This window comes from Ranitomeya imitator, chromosome 1 (genome assembly GCF_032444005.1).
Source record: "Ranitomeya imitator isolate aRanImi1 chromosome 1, aRanImi1.pri, whole genome shotgun sequence".
Lineage (NCBI taxonomy): Eukaryota > Metazoa > Chordata > Amphibia > Anura > Dendrobatidae > Ranitomeya > Ranitomeya imitator.
The window spans coordinates 255,339,238-255,365,797 of NC_091282.1; the positions used below are offsets into that span (position 1 = coordinate 255,339,238).

General features: G+C 47.0%; 1 protein-coding gene across 1 annotated transcript in view; it reads right to left on the minus strand.

Moving 5' to 3' along the window:
* Positions 1–317: 317 nt before the first annotated feature.
* SBNO1 (strawberry notch homolog 1) overlaps positions 318–26,560 on the minus strand; it is an 82,892-nt gene continuing 56,649 nt past the window's right edge. The window contains exons 27-31 of the mRNA XM_069755913.1: positions 25,624–25,716; positions 16,455–16,592; positions 13,791–13,867; positions 2,604–2,797; positions 318–1,721 (exon numbers count right to left, since the gene is read on the minus strand). Coding sequence (XP_069612014.1) covers positions 1,579–1,721; positions 2,604–2,797; positions 13,791–13,867; positions 16,455–16,592; positions 25,624–25,716 — 645 coding nt within the window. The 3' untranslated portion in view covers positions 318–1,578. The remainder of the gene's footprint in view (positions 1,722–2,603; positions 2,798–13,790; positions 13,868–16,454; positions 16,593–25,623; positions 25,717–26,560) is intronic.

Consider the following 26,560-nt stretch of genomic DNA (forward strand, 5'->3'; position numbering starts at 1 on the left):
GATTTGTGCAAAGGTAGAGTCAGTGACGCCAGCACTGATTAGGCGCTGAATTCATGTATCATAACAACCGCCCGAGAGCCCCAGGAATTTGAGTGCAGACCCTGCTGGAACGGTGGTGGCATGGGAGTATAAACTTTTTTTTTTTTTATTTTGTCAGGGCCAAGCGTAGGGTATGAGAATGGATTATCCAAGTAGTGGACAACCTGTTGGTTTTATCCTTATGTGAAAAGAAAATGCCATGCACATTTCAATCTTCAGAAAAGATCATTTTCGTTGCAACAACAAAGATAAGTAATTATGTAAATCAACACAATAGATTTATGTTAGTACAATGAACTTTATTTACTCCCTCTAAGGTATAAATACCTCACAGGATATTATTTTCCCCAAACAGGTTTATACAATAGTGCAACCTGTGCAAGCAAGAAATGACAAACATTGTCCTTTTCACTTTCATAGAAACATGAACAATTGAAGGCAAAAAAACAAAAAAAAAACCTTACCCATATTATAGATAACTATTCACATTTGTACATTACAATTTAAACAGCTCAAGAAACTCTACAATGTCTTACAACATAGTAAATTGTATTCAAGTTACAGAGAAGGCAAAACACCACACAGCAAGGAGCCTTGAGTGATCTACACAAGTGTACCATTCAAGATGTGCCTTATTTTACCAAATTTGTTGTTTTCATTAAATTACAATAAAGCAATTTGTAAAGAAAAAAAATGGAATTGTATTGTTCCCATTTTTTATTTCAAAAGGGAGAAAAAAATGCAATAGGGACAAGCCCTTTGCTGCAGCACATTAGAAAATGTCCTTTTTACACTTAAAATTACATTTTTCATCACAATTTTTAAGAGCATGTGTGTTGAAATCGCATCATACACAAGAAAATGTACTCAACTTAAATAATTAAATTTAAAATACTATGTAAAAATAAAAAAGGCTAAGTAGAGATCGGGAACTGAATGTTACCTATGGATTGCCTAAGTCTTTGTTTTCATGCTTTCAAAGACATGCGCTGCATTAACCAATGTGAACACAAACATATCCTTTTAAATACAGTGCATTTATGAATGCATGCATCCTTATTACACAAGTTCGGAAAACCTTTTATATACATATATTTGTCTATGCATCATACCGTCCATGTACATGCACTTATGGAAAGCTCCCCGTTACAAATTATTGATTACCAAATAAGACCCTGAGCACTATATGGGAAAGGAAAGAAACAAAGCTGTGTGTATCTCCCTCCATATCACAAGGAGGAACAAAAGTGTTCTAGGGAGTAAAGACAAAAAACAAAACTCACAAAATTAAATAAAGAACTGTGAAAACTGGAGCTGATGGAAAGCACCAACAGTACAATAAAAAAAAAAAAAAAAAAGTATGTGCCATTCTAAAGGAACTTGCAGATTGCCACAAAGATCTCTTGGTGTACGTCAAGTCCTGGTATTCAGTCTACTTCTTTGTAGGTGAACTCTTTGGAATCTGTCCCTGATTCATATGCACTGTAATGGTTTCCACAGTTTCTCACTACCATGTCCAAATTTCTGCTTGGCAGATATCTATGGGGCGCTGAAATTGCTGATACTCTGAGGATGAAGTTGCTGCCACATCTGTTGCTGTTGTACAGCTATCTGCTGGGACTGGTCTGAAGTCGATAACAGGGCTACAAGTGATGAAACACAATTTGCTGGAATGATTAGACCTATGAAGAGAAAGCAGAGTTCAAAAAGGTTAGACAACTTTATTTCCACTTTTGATAATTTCATATAGTAAAGCAAAAAAACACAAGAACAACCCCTAGCTTTCTCCTAAGTGTAATGTCCCACTTCTATTCATGCACTCTATCCTGTACATCTACTCCACGTAATTGAGGCAGGGCACCAATACAAGCAAGTCTATGGGCAGAAGTGGAGATTTTACTAGGAGAAAGCAATAATGTTTTCGGATCATGCACAACTGTAGTGTTGTAATCAAAACAAACTTTTTTTTCCCCCAGAAAGCGGTTTATCATATATTATATGGAAATGTTTTAATGGCATTAAAAAAACTGGCACGTTAAAAAGGGAACCTGTCACTTTCAATCATGCTGCCATAACAGAGGACTGATTTTCTCTGGAGCTTTTAAAAAAAACAAAAAAAAACCCATGTATAAACATACAACTGGGAGAGACCAGAAGAGCCTGATGCAGCTTTTTTGTGCCCTGCTCTAGATGACTGCAAGTCTCTCCCTATGTACTTACAAGGGAGACTTGTCAATCACCTTAAGAGGGGCAAAGCTTAGACTCATCTAGCAAAATACATTACTAAACAACAATTTGGGAGGCCTTTAATTTTTTTTTTTCTGGTAAACATACCATGAACACTAAAACCCCCCAAAAATATATATTTTTTGCAATTTAACCACACTTGGAATATTTTTGTCAGATTCCCAGTACATCGAGTGCTAAAATGAATAGAGTAATTAAAGCTAGATATCCCAGAAAAAAAAAAAAACCCTAAAAATTTACATTCTGGGAGTAAATACCATTTAGGTATTGTTCTGCTGCTAATGATATACTATTGTATCCAATACAGGTTTACTTACCAACAATTCTTTGTCCATCTTCAGTTCGTAATCGAACTATTTGCATTTTTACATTTGTGCCACTAACAGATGCAAGAACTCCTTCCACTTTAGTCCAGACACTTAGAACAGAGCCACAGAGAACATAATATGTCCGACAGCGTAGGCCTATCTCACACACCAGTCCCAGGCTTGCCTTTTTACAATTGCCTCTCCTGCAAAGAGAAAAAAAAACGTTTGACTGTTAATCTCTTCAATGGAAAGATTATGATTGCTTACAAAAGTGAACCCTCACACCACTATGCGTTTTAGGTTGTAGGTGCTGAAACATACTCTTGATCAGTGTAGGCTTGCACCACAGACCCCATTGTTTGTTCCAGAGACCCCATGAAAGCATGCTGCTTAGTAGGGAGTGGCAAATGCGGAAAGGTGTACAAGCTCAAAAAGAAAGTCTGTGAGCCTCTGCGTTCTGGGTGCACTCATGTCGCAACCAAGTGTTCTAAGCAGGACACTTTGAACAGTTTTTTGTGAGTCATCATGGGCCCCTACAATCTGCAATGCAAGGCATTTTAGAGCCTACAACACTAATTTATAAATATATATTAATAATTTAGGCCATTTTAGATATGTATTCTGCAACAGTATTTGTAAGCAAAAAAAACAAAACAGGTCTTTATCATACACAGGAAAGGTATAAGATTTGAACCTCCACAAGGTTTTGGCTTCCAAATACTCATGCAAAAATACTGCCACATGAAAGTTGCATCAACAATATTAGGAATCTATATTGTGTTCAGAACAGCAACTAGATTTGATTTCTCACCCAAAGCTCTGCTTTATTATTGTAGAGAACCGGTCATTAAAAATCCTTACATCAAGGCATAAAGGTAAGTGTTGGCTCTGAATATGCAGGTCGGAGACTAAACAAATAAAAATGGGGGGGAAGAGGTCATCAAGAGTTAAAAAGGCCATCCCCTGGACACTTGCAATAGCTGTGTGAAGCTAGTTAAAACTTTTCTTCTTTGGTCATGAAATCTGCATGTTTCAACTTAAATTCCTGACACCTATATAGGGGCTTTCAGCTGTGTTGATGGGGGTCCAAAACTCCTAACAGACTCCATAGAAGAACACCTTTGGGAATAGAAATAAAGCTGCCAACAGCCGCAGAAATAGGTTTTTTGGGAAACGTGGTAAAAAATTTGAGAAACTACTCTGGAAGACAGGCCTATTCGCAAGCCCTCAAAACCCTGACAGCCAGTGCAAACAGCAGCTGATGTTAACAGAGTAACCAGGTTACACACCAGACCCAGAAAAGCCAGTCTGGAGTCACATGGATTGTGGAGGTGCCCTTTGCCTAGGGCAAAAAAAAAAAAAAAAAAAGAATGGGAGAAATGAGGTCAAGACTATACTTCCCAAAGAGTAATGATAGAGTCTACTGGAAGGACTAGGGGTTTTAGACTGATTTTTTTTGGTTAAGCTTGGGCCATAATTTAGTGTAAGCCCTCTACATGAATCCATGTTTCCCCAAGGTCCTGTCCACACCCTTGACATGGACTGCTGAAAGCTAAAACTCATTTTTCTGCCCAGTGTAGAATTCAATCAGTCTTGTCTTGGATTTTGATTGCCCCTCTCCCACAGAGACTTAAATAGGCATTCCTTGTGTCAATGGTGGTACAATGTTTCAGCAACGTGCGTCCCAGACAGACATCGATTGTGAGGCTAGGGGCTAGAATGGAATAGCAGGATTTTTTTGGTTGCCTACCGTAAATTCTGTTTCTCGGAGCCTTCATTGGGGGACACAGGAACCATGGGTGTATGCTGCTGCCAATATGCACAAAAAAAGTTAGCTCCTCCTCTGCAGTGTACACCCCACCGACTGGCATTATGCATTTCAGTTCGTGAGAAAGCAGGAGGAGAAAAATAATAAGGTTGAAATAACCACAAACATGAGAACTGTAAACATGAGAACAGTCATAGAACACAGAACAACAGAAACTGAATAACATGGGAGGGTGCTGTGTCCCCCAATGAAGGCTCCGAGAAACAGATTTTACGGTAAGCAACCAAAAAACCCTGTTTTCTCCATCGCCTCATTGGGGGGACACAGGAACCATGGGACGTCCCAAAGCAGTCCCTGGGTGGGAAAAACAGACACCCATTAGGGAAGAGGACTCAGTACTGCCGCCTGCAAGATCCTTCTGCCTAGGCTGGTGTTCGCCAAAGCGTAGGTATGGACCCTGTGAAATTTGGCAAACGTGTGGTGCACCGCACAGGAGGCGCCGACTGCCTGGGAAGAGTGAGTCTTAATCCCAGGAGGGGGCACTCTGTTTTTGACCCAATAAGCCTCCAAAATAGCTGATCTAGCGAGCAATAGTCACCTTGGAAGCCGGCAGGCCTCTACGCGTGACATCAGGAAAGACGAAAAGAGAATCAGTCTTTCGGAAAGCGGCCTTTCTAGCCAGGCAGACCCTCACTGCCCTGACGAGGTCCAGCTTATTCAACGATTGCTCCAGAGGATGAGTCGGATCTGGACAAAAGGAAGGTAGAACGATGTCCTCGTTGAGGTGGAAGGTGGCAACCACCTTAGGAAGGAAGGAAGGCGGAGGCCTGAGGACCACCTTGTCCTGGTGGATAACCAAGAAAGGAGGTCGGCAAGAAAGGGCCGCCAACTCGGAAACGCGCCGGATAGAGGTGATGGCCACAAGAAAGGTCACCTTCCAAGATAGAACTGACAGGGAAACCTCCCTGAGAGGCTCAAAGGGGGAACACCTCAGAACCTCCAGCACAATATTCAGATCCCATGAATCCACAGGAGCCCTGTACGGAGGGACAGCATGGGCTACTCCCTGAAGGAAGGTCTGGACCTGTAACCGAGAAGATAACGTCTTCTGGAAGAGGATTGAGAGCGCAGAAACCTGGCCCTTTAGAGAACTAAGGGCAAGGCCCAAATCCAGTCCTGCCTGAAGGAAGGCCAAAATGGAAGGAAGGGAAAAGGACATAAGTGAAACGTGGTTGGATTCGCTCCAACGGAAGTAAGCCTTCCAGGTACGATAGATCATGGAAGACGGAGGCTTCCTAGCCTGGATCATAGTGTGAATCACCCGATCCGAAAGTCTGGACGCCCTTAGAACTGCGGTCTCAACAGCCACGCCGTTAAACTGAGCGTCCGAGAATTCACGTGGCAGATCGGACCCCGAGACAGCAGATCGGGTCTGTCTGGAAGCCGCCAGGGGGCGTCCACGAGAAGATTGACGATCTCTGCAAACCAAGATCTCCTTGGCCAATCCGGGCGATCAGAATGACCGGCACCTGTTACGTCTTGATCTTTTTCAACAGCTTGGGAAGCAAGGGCAGGGGTGGAAACAGATAGGGGAGCACGAACGGCGACCAAGGAATGGCCAGAGCGTCGATGCCCACTGCAAGAGGATCGCGAGATCTGGAGACAAACCGAGGGACCTTCCTGTTGATTCGGGACGCCGTGAGGTCCACATCCGGAGTCCCCCATCAAAGACAAATCTGATGGAAAATCTCCTGATGCAAGGACCATTCCCCTGCAGCGAGGCCTTCGCGGCTGAGGAAGTCGGCGGCCCAATTGTCCACGCCGGAGATATGCCCCGCGGATATCACCGGGACCGTTGCCTCTGCCCAAAGGAGGAACTTAGATACCTCGGCCGAGGCCAGAGAACTCAGAGTCCCCCCCCTGATGGCGGACATATGCCACTGCTGTGACACTGTCCTTCTGGGTCGAATTGGCAGACCCCTGAGAATCATTTCCCAGTGGAGAAGAGACAGAAAGATGGCCTGAATCTCGAGGACATTGATCGGCAGAGAGGATTCCTGCGCCGACCAACGACCCTGAACAGTCAGGTGACGAAACACCGCACCCCAGTCGAGTAGGCTGGCGTCCATTGTTACCACCTGCCAGTGAACTGGAAGGAAGGACCTGCCCTGGGAGATAAGAGGTGACGTCAGCCACCAATTGAGGGACCGATTGACCCAGGAAGGAAGTCGAATCGGACGATCCAGGGAGAAGACAGACATGTCCCACTGTGATGGAATGGTCTGCTGAAGAGGTCTTGAGTGAAATTGGACGAAGGGAATCGCTTCCAATGTTGCAACCATCCTCCCCAGAACCTTCATGGCCGATCGGAAGGAGGGGAGCTGAGAACCCTGTAGCAAGCGAACTTCCCGACGAAGGATGAATCTCTTTTCTTCGGGAAGGAAGACTTTGGTCTGACAAGTGTCAAAGAGCATGCCCAAAACAACGAGGCGCTGAAAAGGAACAAGACAGGATTTCTTTCTGTTGACAAGCCACCCGAAATGGGCTAGAGTGTCGAGGACGATGGACAGCCTTGATGAGGATGTCGTCGAGGTACGGAAAAAGTACTAGGCCCCTGACCCTCAAGATGGCTATCAGTACTGCCATGATCTTTGTGAAAACCCTGGGAGACCGAACGGCAGGGCAACAAACTGAAAATGGTCCTGTTGTACTGCAAAACGCAGGAATCTTTGACGTCCCGGGAAAATCAGGACATGGGAGGTAGGCGTCGTGGATGTCTATGGATGCACAGAAATTCCTGAGCCTCCATGGAAGCAGTTACTGAACGAAGGGATTCCATCCTTAAGTGTCTCAGACAAACTCTTGTTCAGCAATTTGAGATCCAGAATGAGACAAACTTTGCCATCTTTTTTCGGTACCACAAGAAGATTTGAATAGAAACCTGTGAACCGTTCTTTTTCTGGGATGGGAACGATTACCCCGGATTTGAGGAGAGAAGCGATGGCTGCGAAGAAACCTGGAACCAAAAGCAGGGTCTCTTGGAGGTCAGGATTCGAAGAAAAGATCCCGAGGTCGAGAAACTAACTATTTTGTATCCCGAGGATACAACTTCCCTGACCCATGCGTCCTACTCTACTGAGGAGATCCAGACGTCTCTGAAGAAGAGGAGACGGCCACCCAGCCTGGGATGTAGGCTGGGGTCTTGTCGTGAGTCATGCCGAGGTGGATCTTCCAGTCCTGGAGGATCTACCTTGGGAGTAGCGAGGACGCCAGGACGGAGTGGGCCTAAAGGATACGGTCTTCTCCTGACGTGCCTGTGGCCTCTGGTGCTGCTAAGAAAAGGAATTTGATGCCGCGAAGCGACGAAAAAGGCCGAAAGGACCGAAATTGACGTCTAGGAGGAGGGCAATGAGGCTTAGCCTGGGGGAGAAGAGAACTTGTACCCCCGGTGGCATCCTTAATGATTTGGTCCAGCTTGGAACCAAAGAGACGTGAGCCTTGAAAGAGCAGACTGGTAAGGGACTTTTTGGAAGATAAATCCGCCTGCCAGGCCTTCAGCCAAACGGTCCAGCAGATGGCAACAGCATTGCTGGACGCCTGGGCCGCACAAGACGCGGCATCCAGAGGCGGAGACCAGGTATTCACCAGCATGGGAAATCTGGTTGGCAAGCTCCGCCAGCTGCACGGGTGGCACCCTGTCCAGGTTCTCTCGACGGAGTTCTTTGGCCCATTTAGAAATGGATTTCGAAACCCAAGTGGAAGCAAAGGCTGGGCATAGAGCAGCTGCAGCCCAGTGGCGTAGGAAGGGGGTGCGGGCCGCCCCGGGCGGCACAATGTGGGGGCGGCTATCAGCACGGCTGCGCGCACTCATTCTCTGCTCCTTCCTCCCAGCATTATGAGGACTGGAGCAGAGCGCTGGCAGACAGTGCGCGCGGCCGTGCAGAGTTGCTGGCTGCAGTGTAGCAGGGGCACACAGTCACACACGCTGTGACTCACCCCCGCACCTGCAGTCAGCAGCAGAAGCTCCGATCCGGCCCCTCCAGCAGCGTCACAGCTCTCACAATGTGAAGAGCCATGGAGGGGCGGGGCTAAATGTCGGGGGCGGAGCCACGGACAAGCAGGAAGAAGAGGCAGAAGGAAATATGAAAATCAGAGCGGGAGACAGAAAAGATGTGAGAACAGAGACAGAAAACAACAGAGAGGCAAGACACAGGTGAGAAATATATATATATATATATATATATATATATATATATATATATATATATATATATATATATATATATATATATATATATATATATATATATATATTACATCATTGTCTAAGGGTCACACTTCCGTCTTTCTGTCTGTCCTTCTGTCTTTTTTTCACGGATATTCATTGGTCGCGGCCTCTGTCTGTCGTCGCTGATTGGTCTCGGCAGCTGCCTGTCATGGCTGCCGCGACCAATCAGCGACGGGCACAGTCCGATTAGTCCCTCCGCTGCAGTCAGTGCCCGGCGTCTGCTCTATACTCCCCACAATCAGCGCCCGCTCCATAATCCCCTCCAGTCACCACTCACACAGGGTTAATAGCAGCGGTAACGGGCCGCGGTGTAACGCACTCCGTTACCGCTGCTATTAACCCTGTGTGTCCCCAACTATTTACTATTGATGCTGCCTATGCAGCATCAATAGTAAAAATATGTCATGTTAAAAATAATAAAAAAAATGAAAAAACCTGCTATACTCACCCTCCATCGCCTTTCCCGCTCCTCGCAACGCTCCAGTGCCCGCTCCATGCAAGCGGCAGCTTCCGGTGCCAAGGATGGTATGTGAGAAGGACCTGCCATGACGTCACGGTCATGTGACCGCAACGTCATCACAGGTCCTGCGCTCATACCAACCCTGGGACTGGAAGCTGCCTCGTGCGATACAGGGCCAGAATTCATCGGAGGGTGAGTATATGTTTATTTTTTATTTTAAGTCTGTATACTACGTGGCTCTGTGCTGTATACTCCATCACTGGGCAATATACTACGTGGCTGGGCAATATACTACGTGACTGGGCAATATACTACGTGGCTGGGCAATATACTACGTGGCTGGGCAATATACTACGTGGCTGGGCAATATGCTACATGGGCTGTGCAATATACTACATGGCTGTGTTATATACTACGTGGCTGGGCAATATGCTACGTGGGCTGTGCAATATACTTCATGGCTGTGTTATATACTACGTGGCTGTGTTATATACACTACGTGGCTGTGCTATACGCTATGTGGGCTGTGCTATATACTGCGTGGGCTGTGTTATACACTACGTGGCTGTGCTATATGCTACGTGGGCTGTGTTATATGCTATGTGGCTATGCTATATTTCTCTGCTGTATCTGCATCATGAATCATGCTATGTGTTAAAGGGGGGGCCCACTGAGACTCTTTCGCCCGGGGCCCTCTAAAACCGCGGCCGGCGCTGCAGCTGTTTAACGCTATTGACGTGCGGGCCCGCGCCCGTACGTCAATAGTTAACAACAGCCACCAGCCATTTGGAGGCTGGCAGCTGAAGTCGGCCGCAGCGCACACGTCGACGGCTTCTGACGTCATTGTCAGTCGCCGGCGAGTGCACGCTTCAGCTGCGTGGAGAGAGCAGGAGCGCGGTCAGGTAAGCAGAACTTGTTTTTTTTTTTTGCAGACCCTATCATGTCTGTTGCCCTATTTTTGGTAACCTTTGTGTGTATTGAGCCAAGGGGGGCGCCAAACTCGGGAGCAGCCCCGGGCGGCAAAAGCTCTAGCTACGCCCCTGCTGCAGCCGCTTCAAAGGCTGACTTCGCAAAGGATTCTATAACTATCGTTAGAATCCTTCAGAGATGCTCCGCTGAACAGTGGAAGCACAGTGTTGGTGGACAGCCTGGAAACAGGGGGATCCACAGAGGGAGAGACCGTCCAATTGGCGGTAAGTTTTGGAGAAAAAGGATATAACACACCAAGGCGTTTTCCCCTCTGAAAACGTCTGGTCGGGTTCTCTCTTTCTCTGGTCATGATTTCCTCGAATTCAGGATGAGGAGCAAAAAACTTAGAAGGTGGTTTAGCCAGTCTAAACGAAACCGCCTGATCTGCGGGTTCCGAAGAGGGATCCTTGATGCCACAGGTTTGCTTTATAGCTCCAATGAGATTCTGGACCATATCCCTCATGGTAGCGATTTGGTTAGAATCCAGCTCCGAAATATCTTCCGCGGGGCGCATCAGAGAATGCCTCGCCCGACTCAGGGGAGGAGGATCGGGAGGACGCCGACCGCAGAGGAGGACAGTGTGGCGAGATGGAGCGTGAAGAGGACTCAGACAGTCGTTCCTGTCTGGGCCTTTTGCAGCTTATCAAGGAGGACTCGGACGGAGGCTCCTGCGACCCGCTGGCCACTGCGGGGGTCTGCAGAGGTAAATCGATCCAGCACGGACACCAGAGTTTGAGACACCCGTGTTAGATCGACCACAGATTGTGACAGAGAGGAAGCCCAGCCTGGGATGGGGGTATCACTCTCGGGCGGATCAGCCGGGGGATCCTGGGCAGTGGGAACAATCGGGTTGCTGCAGGCCTGACAGAGTGGAGAGGACTGACCTGAGGTAATTTTGCAGTTACAGGACGAACATGCAAAGTACTTGACTAAGGCTACGTTCAGATTTGCGTTCCGCCGGGCTGCTTCGGGCGCAGCCGCGGCGACGCATGCGTCATGCGCCCCTATATTTAACATGGGGGTGCATGGACATGCGTTGTGCTGCGTTTTGCGATGCATGCGTTTTTTGCCGCACGCGTCAGGGCGCAGAGGACGCAGCAAGATGCATTTTTTTGGTGTCCAAAATTCGGCAAAAAAGGACGCATGCGTCACAAAACGCAGCGTTTTAGCGTGCGTTTTGGTGCGGTTATATTTGCGTTGTGCGTTGCGTCGCCGACACAGCGGCGCACAACGCAAATGTGAACGTAGCCTAAGGCAGAAGAGGAAGAAGTAGGAGGACGAGAGCGGTCCCCTTTAGTGGAAAACATTTTGAGGAGGTCTGAAGAAAATGCCAGAGGGTTAGGGGACAGTGAGGCAGAGGGGTGTGTCAGTCTGCAGTGCAGAGCTACTCACGGCCGACAAAATTCCAGACGGAAGACGCAGCCCAGGTTGTGGTCCCTCAGGGAAGATTGGAAGGAATGTGAGCTGCAGCAGTCCAGCCAGAGAAATCCGAACCCCAGTAAGCCCCTGCAGCGCACAGATATAAGAAACGTGCGTGGCTGGAAGTACCAAGATGGTGCCGGGGGGCGGAGCAACGCCTCATGCCGAGGTGGGGATGGTCGGCGGGAAAAAAGCCCGCCCGAGGAAAGGGGAAGTGGGCGGAGCGTTGTCACCGGAAGTAGGCCCTGGAAAAAGCCGGGGCCTAAATTAGAAGCCGGTGACTGGAGAAAACCCGCGGTGCAGACGCTGCCCGGCTAGAGCGGCGCGGCAGCTACAAGGCCACCACATGGAAGAGGGAGCGCTGCCGCCGGTGGATGTGTCGCCGGAAATAGGCCCCGGGAAAAGCCTAAATTAGGAGCCGGAAGAAAACCGCGGTGCTTGCTGGCTGGAAGGTGAGCGGCGCGGCAGCCTGTGAGGCCGCTGCATAGAAGGGGGGGGGGGCGTTAGGGGTGCTGCTGCGGGCGGGTGATTCGCCTCAAGTAGGCCCCGGTAAAAGCCGGGGCCTAAATTAGAAGCCGGCGACCGCCGGAAGAAAACTGGCTGCAGGCAGGAGTGTGCCGCAAGTAGGCCCCGGGGGAAGTCGGGGCCTGAAGGAAAAACGGCGACCGCCGGAGGAACGCGGTGGTGCTAGGTGCTGGCTGCAGGTGCCGCTGGAAAGGTAGCGCGGCTGGCAGAAAAGCCGCCGCGCCAGACAGGAGCACCGCGCAGGGAATGGGGAAAGTGCTGCAAATGCAGCGATGACCCCGTGCTGAATCCTGGGAACCCCTTTAGGAATACTCCCCTAAGAACATCCCACGTCATCCATTACTAACCTTGGGGAAAGTATCAGACGTCCATGGGAGCTGGTGATTGACGTCCTCGTCTCCTCCAACCGACAGGCTCTGGTGGGCGAGTGGGTGAGGGACGGGGCCAGGGCCGAACTTCTGAGCACGCTTGTGTGCTAGGCTCTTGGTCCTGGAGAGGGATCTATGAGGATACGGGGTGGCAGTACACGCCGTACTCCTAGTCAGCCTTGTGGGGATACAGGTGTGACTGTTCACCCTGTATCCCTTCTGGAAAAACCTGAAAAGAAACGACGCACATTGAGGTAGATAAGGGTCTAATGAAAGACCCGTGTCCACCTCCTACTGACACTAATCTAAACTGAAGAGTATAATGCCAGTCGGTGGGGTATACACTGCAGAGGAGGAGCTAGCTTTTTTATTTGCATAGTGTCAGCCTCCTAGTGGTAGCAGCATACACCCCATGGTTCCTGTGTCCCCCAATGAGAGGCGATAAAGAAAAGAATCTCCGTTGGAGGCGGACTGATCTGCTAGGGGAGCAGTTTAATCAGTAGTTGCTCTAATAGGGCATAGTTCAGAAAATGAAGAGCATGACCTGCCATGAAGCAAAACGAGGGAAGAGCATTCAGCAATACCTATCGAAGTGGATAGCTTGAAAATATTTCCTGTGGCCTGGATCTGGGACCTGTACCAGTCCTGGTAGCAGGGACGTAACAGAAGAATCTTGAGGCAGTCTGATCAGTGCCCAAATTCTAGAGGGCTTTGGACAAGCCGCATGGGAGCTCAAACTAATCACATGCAAAATTGGTCAGTGGGATCCTGTTTAGACAAGTTGTTGTGGAGATAAATGAATAAGCCTTACAGAATAGAGAAGCTTGACATGAAAAGCCATTCCATGAAGAAACACCAAATGTAAAGTGCCATGGAATAAATGGCGCTATAAAAATGTATAATAATAATAATTTGTATATAACAAAGGCAGAAGGGGGTACTGGAGAATAAAGGAAGCAAGGAGAATAGTTCCTGAGCCAATGAAATTGGGGAGAAGGTGATTGGAGAAGTGGGGCTGTCATGGTATTACAATAAAATGAGATTGTGACCGCTCACCACCTTCTCCTTCCACAGTGAGCTCTGTGCCGATTACAGAGCATGTCTAGAAAATTCTCCCATAGAAATTAGTGTATAGCCCAGACTAATGTCAAAATGAAAATAAAATTTCACTTTTTATATACACTGGTGGTAAATTACAAAATTGCTTAAAAATACATATTGGGGCATGCCAGTAAGAGTGTAAAAAATAAAAACATCTTATAGAATGTCCTAATTATATATTAGCCAAACACCAATACCATTGTTGGGGCATCTTGAACATACGCATGAGCAGATGACAGCACTAATGCATTTTGAGGTGTTAACATACTGCAAGTAGAAATTACTGTAAACTACTCACCAATAAGCATGGGTACATATATCAGCAGATGATGTATACTGTTCTTTCCAGTGAGAAAAGGCATCATCAGATGTCACCTGACAATACAATAAGAAAAAGACCATTTAAAACCTTGCCATTACTGCCCTTTCTGCTGTATGGTGCCCAGGCTCTACCTTGTGCTTCTGCTCACCGGGCCCCAGGGTGCAATAAAGTGCACACCTAGGCACTAGGAGTTTTCCTGGAGCTCCAGGGCCGTCATTCCTGAATGGCTGCGCAACTCCAGCACCTTCCGCCTTTGGTCAAGTGACAGCACGTACACGATGATGACATCGCATACGCGCCTGTATGTAACGGTGGACAAGAGATCAGAGTTGTGCTTGCAGGGGATCGTCAGTGAGGCAAGCATGAAAGTTTTTTTTCTTCTTTAGAAAATGAATTAAATGGGTGAGAAGAACTGCAAATGGAGGGGGACTGCAAATGATGAATTGAGGGTGGGGGAAAAGTTATGATGTACTGATTGCAGTGGAGAGCAGTTGATAAATAGGGTAGAGGTGGGTAAGAGGACATGACAATCAATTAGGGCAAAAGGGGCATGTAAATAAAATGAATAGGGAGAGCGAGAGGTACAGAATAAGGGGCGTCGAGGATGCAATGACTAGTACTGAATTGGGCGAAAACGTACAGGTGTCAATTTATATTTTTATTGGGTGGGGAAAGCGGTTATTTATAGTTGTGGGGCAAAGTGGCGGATTACAATTTATATTTGAAATGGTGGGTTGCATAATAACTATGTATTAAAGGTGGGTGGAAGTCTGTAGTCAGCTGTGTACTGTAGAACAAAGGGAAAACGTGGTGAATGTGCTCTGGTAGTGGTGCTCTAGATAACTTATTTTATGCAGAGATGAGTCCTGGATGGAAGAAGTGATGGCTGTCTGCACTGCATGAAAAAGAAAAGATGAAGGACTTCAACTAGAGACGTCACTGGCGTTTCAGTGAATTACCTGTGCACATACACTATAAACTATACTATATACAGCGCTCCTGTGTATAATGGCTCAAGGGCAGCAACGGTGGGTCAGTGGTTAGCACTGCAGTGCTGGATTTCTGGGTTCAAATCCCACCAAGGACAACATCTGCAAGAAGTTTGTATGTTCTCCCCGTGCTTGCTTGGGTTTCCTCCGGGTTCTCCGGTTTCCTCCCACATTGTAAAAACATATTGATAGGGAATTTAGATTGTGAGCCATATCAGGGATAGCGATTATAATCTGTGCAAAAACTAATGCACTGTGGAATATGTTCACGCTACATAAAAATAAATATAATGTCACTGGTGATCACTATTTTCTGCACCGTTTGCACCGTTCAAATCTGTTTAACCCCTTAGATGTTGCTGTCAATAGTGACTACATCATTATAAATGGTTAACAGAGTGTGGGGGATTCCTCTTTATCCCCATTGGTACCCCGAGATCATCATTGTATGGTCCTGATGTTTGCCATGGCAATTCATGACCAAATAGCGGCCTTAGAGTCTGATGGCTGTTGTAACCTGTTCAGAAGTTAGAGGCATTTAGGTGGTAAAAATACACTTTTTCATTTCTGTCATGCCACTTTGCAATAATTCCTGAAAAGCACCTGAAGGGCTAATAAACTACCTGACTGCAGTTTTCAATATGTCAGGGGGTGCTGTTTTTAAATTGGTATCACTTTGGGGGGGTTTCCCAATATATGGGACCACTAAACGCACTTTAAACATGGATAGGTCCCTAAAAATTTTTTTTGTAAATTTCCTTGAAAAAATGAAAAATTACTGCTACATTTTTAAACCTCCTAAAATGCTAACAAAATAAAATAACATTTTACAAATGGTGCTGATGTAAAGCAGACATGACGGAAATGTTATTTATTAATGCTTTGCTGTGGTATGACTATCTGGATTAAAGGGATAATCATTCAAAGTTTGAAAATTGCTAATTTGTCAAATTACTGATATTTTTTCTTTATAAATAAACACAAAACATATCGACTTAAATTTACCATTATCATAAAGTATAATGTGTCACAAAAAACAATCTCAAAATCACTGGGATTTGAAGAAGTATTCCAGAGTTATTACCACAAAGTGACACTGGTAAGATTTCAAAAATTTGGCTCCGTCACTAAGGAGGTAAAAAAAAACGTATGTGACACATTCCCTTAAAGACAAATAAATACCTAAAAGTACCAAAAGAGTATTGGATATTTTAAGAAAATTTTAATAATTAGAGTAGAGTAGGGACCTGCCAGAAGAGTCTACCTTGTCGTGGTGGTGGCCTAAAAAAATCTTTTGGCCAAAACAAAAGCTGGTGGCTATGTATGCGACAGTGTTCTATGGGAACTTAATGAATGATTGATGAGGACTGGGTGCAGAAGTGGAGTTTTTCCAAGACTGGGCAGCGAGACTGTGGAAGGTTTGGGAGGCAGAACGGTGTTTTAGGAATGAACGGAGTCTCATGGGGGTCCAAAAATGTTGCCAGTATGGGGCACCTGAAAATCCTGGTGGCAGCCGTGGCACCAAGCACAGGGTTTTTTTGATGCATGATTGTCACTAGCATCCACTGATGTTCTCATCCGATACGCAAAATGACGGTTAAAAGACGACGCTGTGCTTACAATCCCCACTGTGCCTGAATTTTTTTTTTACCTTCTTATATTTCTTTCTCAATTCTGACAATGTTTCAAGTTTCAGCTGCTTTCCAGTATTAGGCCTGTACACCAGGAAAAGCTTCTTTTTGGGGTTGATTTCCTTAACTAAAACAGCAGTTTTCTTATTATTTCTTATCTGCAATTTGAATAATATTTGAACAGTTACATAAAAAGCAAAAAAAAAAAAAAGTTTGCAGATAAAATACAACTATACAACAAAATTAAGAAAGTGTTACTGGGTTGGAAATCATGAATGGGCCACGAATGGTGCACAATATACTACAGGTTTCTTATTTAGATTTAGAGTTATGCCATGTTTACACGATACGTTTTTGCTGCTTAATTTTAAGTAAAGCTTTATTAATTCTCTAAATTTTGGAGGATTTTTAGTTCTCTTTTTTGTGGTTTCTCTATGAAGTTTAGCTTTAGTACCGTATATACTCAAGTATAAGCCGAGATTTTCAGCCCAAATTTTTGGGCTGAAAGTGCCCCTCTCGGCTTATACTGGAGTCAAGGTGGGTGGCAGGGTCGGCGGGTGAGGGGGGAGAGGGCGCTGAGGTATACTTACCTAGTCCCAGCGATCCTGGCGCTCCCCGCCTGTCCCACGGTCTTCTGTGCTGCAGCTCTTCCCCTCTTCAGCGGTCATGTGGGACCGCTCATTAGAGAAATGAATATGGACTTCACTCCCATAGGGGTGGAGCCACCTATTCATTTCGCTAATCAGCGGTGCCGGTGACCGCTGATAGAGAAAGAAGCAGCGGCACCGAAGACCGTGGGACAGGCAGAGGCAGCCGGACGTCGGGACCAGGTAAGTATGTCATATTCACCTGTCCCCGTTCCAGCCGCCGCTCCATCTTCCCGGCGTCTCTGCGCTCTGACTTTTCAGGTCAGAGGGCGCGATGACGAACATAGTGTGCGCGGCGCCCTCTGCCTGATCAGTCAGTGCGGAGAGACGCCGGGACCGGACGCTGGGGAGCTGCAAGCAAGAAAGGAGAGTATGGCTTTTTTTTTTTTTTTTTATTGTAGCAGCGGCAGCAGATTTATGTTGAGCATCTATGGGGCAGTATGAACGGTGCAGAGCACTATATGGGGCACAGATATGGGGCAGTATGAACGGTACAGAGCACTATATGGGGCACAGATATGGGACAGTATGAATGGTGCAGAGCACTATATGGGGCACAGATATGGGGCAGTATGAACGGTGCACAGCACTATATGGCACAGATATGGGGCAGTATGAACGGTGCAGAACACTATATGGCACAGATATGGGGCAGTATGAACGGTGCAGAGCACTATATGGGGCACAGATATGGGACAGTATGAACGGTGCAGAGCACTATATGGGGCACAGATATGGGGCAGTATGAACGGTGCACAGCACTATATGGCACAGATATGGGACAGTATGAACGGTGCACAGCACTATATGGCACAGATATGGGGCAGTATGAACGGTGTAGAGCACTATATGGCACAGCTATGGGGAAATAATGATCTATTTTTATTTTTGAAATTCACCGGTAAATGCTGCATTTCCACCCTAGGCTTATACTCGAGTCAATAGGTTTTCCCAGTTTTCTGTGGCAAAATTAGGGGGGGTCGGCTTATACTCTGGTCGGCTTATACTCGAGTATATACGGTACTCGCAAATGTGAGGACCCTTGGCGCGAGTTGCAAGCTTACATATCTTGTCCAAAATATAGACCAATTCCTCAAAAAAATAAAAAATTATTATATACACACACGTTTTTGCACTTCATTATTTTTTAGGGTGCAGCCTGGGCAGCCCACCTGATCTAATAGTATGGTGTCACTAATAGGCTGTAAACCAGACACTGTGCCATACCTGTGTGTGACCAGCGCCCGATACAAGCCTCTTTTGTGCAATCATATACTAAGAAATCACCCCCTCCATGAGTTGGTAGGCTGTGAGTGGTGGCCTCATCAGTATTTTGCACCTGTATTGCCGCCATCTTTATCACATGGGTTTGTTGCATCATGGGAGTGCACTAGTTCAGAGACCTGGACAGGTAAGCACTGCAGTCCCTTTGTGCTGTATTCATTCTTGAATTTTGGGGGGATTTTTTTTAGCCCCCTTTTTGTGTATTTTTAAGAAAACTAAAAGTGACTTTTTACAGAACCAGAAAAAGCTATGAGATTTAAGAAATCTCATTCATACGCTTTTTTCCCCAACTGATTTGGAGAACTGCAGTTTGTTTTTTTTAAATCTGCAGCATGTCAATACTGTTAGCATTTGTGGCTTTTCTTAGACAAGTAATTTACACAAAGGAACGAGGCAAAAAAACGCTACTGAAAAACAGGTGTTTTGCACGCACCATTTTTACTGCCAAGGCGGCAGGTTTTGTTTGTTGAAAAAAAAAAAAAAAAAAAATACAGGGATTTTTGTGCACTCACCATAAAATCCTTTTCTCCGAGCCACTCATTGGGGGGACACAGACCATGGGGTGTATGCTGCTTGCCAAAACATTTTAGCTCCTTTTCTGCAGTATACACCCTCGTGCTGGCTCCCAAAGAACCAGTTCGGTGCAAAAGCAGTAGGAACAAATAGTAACATAGAAGAGTACAACATGACAACTTAAAGAACAGGCAAAAGCCATATAAGCCATTAGGCTAAGAGTGGGTGCTGTGTCCCTCAATGAGTGGCTCAGAGAAAAGGATTTTACAGTGAGTACACAAAAATCCCCGTTTCTCCTTCGCCTCATTGGGGGACACAGACCATGGGACGTCCCAAAGCAGTCACTGGGTGGAAAAAAAAACCAGAAAGAATTAGGCTTCATGCAACAACTGCCTAAATGTGCGCCACCGATGCCTGCAGATTTCTTCTGCCCAGACTTGCATCCGCTAAAGCCTGAGAGTGAATATTATAGTGCTTTGCAAAGGTATGCAGACTGGACAAAGTCGCAGCTTTACAGACATGCTCCGCCGTCGCCTGATGCCGAATGGCCCAAGAAGCCCCCACCGCCCGAGTGGAGTGTGCTCTGATACCTGCTGGGGTGGGCTGACTTATGACTTGGTATGACTCCTGAATGGTGGAAAGAATCCACCTGGCTATCGTGGCCATTCAAGCGGCAAGACCCTTCTTGTGACCTTCTGGGAGAATGAACAGAGCATCTGTTCTTCTTAAGGATGCCGTCCTTAAGACGTACCTTTGCAGAGCTCTGACCAGGTCCAGAGTGTGGAGAGCTCTTTCAACTCTGAATAGGCGCCGGACAAAAGGAAGGAAGAACAATGTCCTTTGTAAGATGGAAAGACGAAACAACCTTTGGCAAAAAGGATGGCGATGGCCTGAGGACAGTTCTGTCCTGATGGAAGATAAGGAAAGGCACCAGGCAGGATAAGGCAGCTAATTCCGAAACCCTTCTGATTGATGTGATCACCACAAGGAAGGCAACCTTCCAGGACAGAAAGACCAGCGAAATGTCCTGAAGCGGCTGAAAGGGAGGTTCCTGAAGGGCACTTAGCGCCAAGCTGAGGTCCCAAGGCTCTCAGTGAAAGCATGCGATAGGGAGGAGCGACATGTGACACCCCCTGAAGAAAAGTATTAACCTGAAGTCTTGACGCACTGCCTCTCTGAAATATGACCGACAGAGTGGAAATTTGGCCCTTGAGAGAGCAGAGTGCCAGCCTAGACTGGCCTGTAGGAACTCTAAAATGGTGGGAACTGAGGAGACGAGAGGAGAAAGACCACGATCCTTGCACCAAGCAAAAAAATGTCTTCCAGGTACGATGATCGATGCATACCGATGAGGTTTTACGGGCACTAACCATGGTGAAAATGACCTGTTGAGAAAACCCTGCCTGGATTAAGACCCAAGATTCAACCACCACACCGTTAAACACAGGGCCCGAGTTCTAGTGGTAGATGGGACACTGGGAAGAGCAGATCTGGCCGATCCTGCAGTCTCCAGGGTGTCGGTGACGAGGCGTACCAACTCTGCGAACCACGAGCGGGGAGGCCAATCGGGAGCAACCAGGATTACTGGTACTCCTTCCATCTTGATTTTCCTGATTACTCTGGGGAGTAAGTACAGGAGGAAAAATGTACGGAAGGTGGAATTGGCGCCATGAAAGAACCAGGGCGTCGACACCGATGGCTCTTGGATCTCGAGACCTCACTATAAACTGGGGAACCTTGGTCACTATAAACTGGGGAACCTTGGCATTCAGTCTGGATGCCATGAGGTCCACATCTGGGATCCCCCAGCGAAGAAAGATCTTCCGGATGGAGCTCCCACTCCCCCAAAGTGAGACCCTGATGGCTGAGGAAGTCCGCTGTCCAGTTTTCCGCTCCTGGAATGTGCAACGCTGAGATCAGAGTGGTTGTTCTCTGCCCATTGAAGAATGTGAGATACGTCGGACATGGCCACCCTGCTGTGGGTATGGGATGATTGATGTATGCCACAGCTGTGGCGTTGCCTGATTGGATACGGATGGGGTGACCCGCCAGAAGATTATGGAAGTGCTGCAGGGCCAGTCGACTAGCACGGATCTCCAGAACGTTGATCGGTAGCTTCGATTCCTGAACTGACCAGTGGCCCTGAGCAGTGTGGTGGCGGAAGACTGCTTCCCAGCCCAAAAGACTGGCATCGATAGTCACCACTAGCCATTGAAAGGGCAGAGAAGACTTCCCCAGGTTAAGGGAAGAGTTCAATGTCCACCACCTGAGTGTCTGTCTGACCTGCAGGGATAAGCGACACCTTTGGTAGAGGGAGAAAGGGTTTCTGTCCTAAACTTGCCAGAAGGGCATGTTGTAGGGAACGAAGGTACAGTTGCGCAAAAGGTGACCGCTTCCATTGCGGCCACCATCTTTCCTAGTACCCTCATTGCAAACCAAATGGAGTGAGGGTAAGACTCACAAGGTGCTCGGGCTCCTTGTCGAAGGGCTAAGACTTTGTCTGGAGGGAGAAGTACCAACTCAGACTAGTCCAGGGACATTCCTAGAAATGAAACCTGCTGGGCTGGGACCGGGGAGGATTTGCTTAAGTTTATCAGCCAGCCCAGGCAAGAAAGGGTATCGCAAGTAATGTGAACCGACTCCACAGTTGTGGAAGGATGGACCTTTGATCAACAGGTCCCCCAGATAGGGCAGAATGATCACGCCACAAGAGTGCAGGATAGACATGAAAGCCGTCATGACCTTTGTGAACACTCTGGGGGCAGTAGCAAGGCCAAAGGGCAGGGCAATGAATTGGAAATGCTGGTCGCGAATGGCAAAGTGCAGGAATCTCTGGTGAGGGGGAAAAATTGAAATGTGCAAGTAAGAGTCTCGGATGTCGACTGAAGCCAAGAATTCCCCTTCTTCCAGGGAAATTATAAATGAACGCAGAGATTCCATGCAGAAATGATTGACCTTGACAAACTTGTATGGATCTCACCTTTCCATCCTTCTTTATAATTGCCAGACCTGAAATAACAAGCACTTTTCACCTATTGTGTCCCCCCATTTCCTTGTAGATTGTAAGTTTGCGAGCAGGGACCTCACCCCTAATGTCACTGTTTAAATTGTCTTAACTTGTACTGAATTTATTTTCTGTACAGGTCCCCGCTTAATTGTAAAGTGCTGCGGAATTTGTTGGCGCTATATAAATAAAAATTATTATTATTATTCTTTGGGACGACGAAAAGGTTAGAACAGCAACCGTGAAACATTTTGCTTTCTGGGACGGGAACAATGACGCCATTGTGACGCAATAAGTCTATGGCCCGGGAGAAAGCGTTTGCCCTTGCCTCTGAAGAGGGAGGACGGGAGGGAAAGAAAACGTGAAGGGGGCGCATAGCAAAGTCGATTTTGTATCCGGACGACACCACATCTCTGACCCACTCATTGGACACGACGGAAAGCCAGACCTGACGAAAGAAGTAGGAGGCCGCCTACCTGCCGGTGTTGACCGCATAGCATTGTTAGTTAGCGTGAGAAAAATCTCCGGGACCTAGGTCCTTTAGGCCTCGACTGTTTGGGTCAGGACTTCCAATGGTGGTGAGGCCTATATGAGACCAGAGTTCCTCCTGGACCAGACGAAGTAGTGGTAGTGGCCCAGCTTGGAGCGGAACGAAAGGACTGGAAACGGATTAGTTGCCGTCTCCTAAAGGGACGCCTAAGTCTCTGTTGGGTAAGGAATTTACTCTTTCCTCCTGTAGTATCGGAAATGTTCTGATCCAGCTTTTCTCCAAATAAGCGGCAGCTTTGATAAGGAAGGGAGGTGAGAGACTTTTTTTGATGCAAAGTCAGCCTTCCACTCTCTAAGCCATAATGTCCTTCAAATAGAGATGGCATTGGCACAACCGGCAGCATCCAAGGATGCATGTACCAGGTAACTTGGACCCGTTGAAGCGCACAGCGCGAAACGGCCGTTGTCCTCACCTGTTTCCCCACACCCTCTCCTGTTCATTCCCTGCCGCCTCTCCATGTGTACCTGAGCGCTGATTTCAGCGAATAAAGGATTTTCTGCAACAGCATCGTTGGGGTGAGTGCCGCATTTCTTTTTACATATATTACTGCAAGTGAAGTCTCTGATCCACTGTTTGGTGTGCACCACCCCTGAATGCTTTAATCTGGCTAAGTGTTAAAAGTCTATATGCTTCAGCTTGCTGAATTGCCTGTGAAGATTGACTTACCTGGTGCCGCACAGTCTCTGTATCATGGCTTGTACCAGGTAATCGCCTGCCCGGGAAATTTGGTTGGCAAGGTGCGCCGCCTCTGGAGGAAGCTTACTGTTCCGAAGTGAATTAGCTAAGGTCTCTGACCAGAAAACCAAAGCCTTAGCTACCCAAGCTGTAGTAAAGGATGGATAGAGAGCTGAACCTGAGGCCTCAAAAACAGAGCGGGCCAAGCCTTCTATCGGACGGTCCATGGGATTTCTGATGGATGAGCCATCCGGCACAGACAGGAGAGTTTTGGATGCTAGGCTGTATACTGGGGGGGATCTACCACCGGAGATTCCACCCAATCCTTTTTCGGATCAGCTGAAAAAGGACACTTGGTTTCAAGAGGCCTTTGTCCTGTGAAGCGTTTAGCCGGGGTCCTCTCTGTGCCTATTAACTATGGCTCTAAATTCAGGGTGAATAGCAAATGCCTTAGGAGAGCGTTAAGTTCTCTTAAAAGGACACGGTCTGATCCAGAGAGGAGCCGGAATCTTCCTCAACCTTTAAAGCCTGGTTGACTGCCTCAATATGCGAATCCTCCGTCTTCTGAAAGTCTGGCGAATCTGGATCTAAGGAACCATCAGATTCGCAGTTAGAATCGCGTTCGCTACTGAACTCTGGAGAGAGCGAGTGAGAAACAAATCTGTGAGGCAACAAGGCACGCGTCTGCTCAGGAGACGTGCTACGGATCCGTTTTCTAGGTGACTGAATGCTTCTAGAGTGCTTTCGGCCCCTGCTAACTGACTGTTCCCGGCTTGGGGAGGGTTTTTCTACATCAGTCCTGCAAACGCTCTGGTCCGGGATTCAATCGCTTTGGTCAGCAAAGCCATGGATTGATACAGTGACAAAGCCCACTCAGGGAGACTAGGTAAACTGGGCTTGGGGACGTCGGAAGGCTCCGGAGCGCAGTTGGAGTCACAGGCATTGCAGAGCGGCAAACTGAGCCTTAGGAAATGCAGATTGGCAGGAGGAGCAGGAATGGAAGAAAATAGCCATAGTCTTGTTAAGACTTTTTTTGATGCCTTAGAAGGGTACATCATGTCCCAGCCTATGTGGCCCTATAACATCAGGGGCACTACCGAGAAAAGAGGGCGTTACAGCAGGGAGGAGGATTACGGAGGCATTCAAGTCTGTAAAATGCAGCGCTCCCTTACCCAAGTCTGTGTCCCTGCTCCTCCTGCGTTACTCCTCCTGCGTGGACCCTGCGCGCCACCTGCTGCCTCCGTCCTGATGGTAGATAGTGCTGAGGCGGTCTGGGGTGGGGGATAGAAAGATGACCCCCGAGATTTGAGGGGCGCTTCTTGTGCTGTGCGAGAAGTGCCCGGACCGGTGAGCAGAGCCTCCGCATCGCATCATAGCATTGGCGGAGTTGGGGGTTGCGGCCTAGAAAGGCCAAAGCTGGGAACTAAATTTGTGGCGTCGACCGGCGTAGATGCGCACCCCTGCAATGAGGATGGGTCCCCCTTACCCAGCGCCACCCCAGACCGCTTGAAAGGAGCCCTCCAGTCCCGGCACTTACCCGGAGAAGGTAAGGCAGCTTGCTGCAGGTCCTCCTGTGCTCCTGCTGGTTTGGACGGTGCAGGGATAGGGGGATGAAACCCTCAATCCACCATCCCTTTACGTGGGAGGTGGAGAGGGACCGTCCGCCTCCTTGTACAATCTACTTTTAATAGTGGTGGTGGTGGTGTAGTGGGGGCTGCTTGGATGCCACAAGGTGGGTCTCTGTACATCCAAGGGGTTAATCCCCTAGGATGGGACAGGTCTGAATGTCCGCAATAGGCCTGGCTGCGGAAAAGGATATGTGGAGGAGACACTCCATGTGCTCGTCTGTTGAAGGTGTGGGGAGATCGGTGCCCTTGAAGGGACCCGTCGCCCCTGAGAATCAGCTCAGGCGTGGCATCCCACGTTGCAGGAGAGGATACGGAGAGGCGACAATCTCCGTGCTCACCTGTTGATGATTCGGGGAGATTGGAGCCTTGAAAGGATCGGTTGCCCATTCGTCCATTGTAAAAAATAAAATCAGAAATGTAAAAATTGTAAAATATAAACATAAAAAAATAAAATAGAGTTTTGGGTCTGAATAGTAGACTTGTCCATGTGCCTCCTATGGACACTAAGCAAGAACCGGTTCTCTGGGTGCCTGCACGAGGGTGTATACTGCAGAGGAGAAGCTAACTTTGTGTTAACTTAGCGTCAGACTCTTAGTGGCAAGCAGCATACAACCCATGGTCTGTGTCCCCCAAAAACACAACATGTGAACATAACCTCAGGCTGCAATAATACTGCATTCTAACATAACGCTCCAACTTATGACACTATGAAGTCATATATTGGCATGTGGAACCTATATTCTTCAGCAACCGGGGGGGTGGTGGTGGTGGTGGTGGTGGTGGTGGTGGTGGTGGTGGGGGGGGGGTTATATTTTACGCTATTATGAGCATGTGTAAACATTTTCAGCTGCAGAACAACACTTATGTGCAGATATACCTGTATCTTACCTGTAGTGATAAATAAAACCCATCCTCCGGTCCAATCTGTTCAGCCCAGATCCTAGTCGCATCCTCCCAAGACATGCCTCTTTCTACACTTATCTGTAAAGAGGAGTATAATGTATCAATTAGTTGTGATCATTTCCTCAGTGTTCACAATACCATAGCAAACAAAATATTTTAGAAACTACAAGGAGTCACCTGTAAAGAAGCAGCATGACTCCGCTTCTTCAATATTTCACTTAACATTAGACGTACATCAATGAAGCAGAGTATCAAATAAATAAGGTGGGTTGGTGGAATTCCTTGGGCACTATAGTGCCCAAGTCTAAAAATGTAAAATCTTATAATTTGGTAAATTAAATGACAATGATATAATAAGCGATGACACTGCACTGTGCCCTACGGTAGTCGGCAATCACTAATAGGAGAACAGCATTATCGTGCACAGCATTATTATTATAGCACCATTTATTCCATAGCTCTTTACATGTGAGATGCAGGAGCCTGAATATTAGGTTTTAAATAAATGTACAAGGGTGAATAACCCTTATAGCCTAGACTAAGGAGAATATTTTTGTTTAAATTTGCCACTTTCCATATGTAACAAATTTTGTACTTCTGATTTTCCTCATCCAAGAGCCATAGCGTTATTTTACTGCCAAGGTGGCCTACTGAGGGTTTGTTTCTACATGAATGTTCTAGTTTTAAGTAACACCATTCCATTTTACCATACAATGTACTGGAAATAAAATTCCATGTGAGGAAAAGTACAACTCAGTAAGTTTTTCTGCGGGTTCAAGAAAAAATAAAATAAAAAAAAATTCTCAACTTTGTTAAAATAATTACGGGACTTGCATCACCATTTTCTGAGAGCTATAACACTCCCCCACCCCACCCCCATTTCTCCAAGTCTATTTAGCAGTTTGGGGACTTTTTTTGTTTT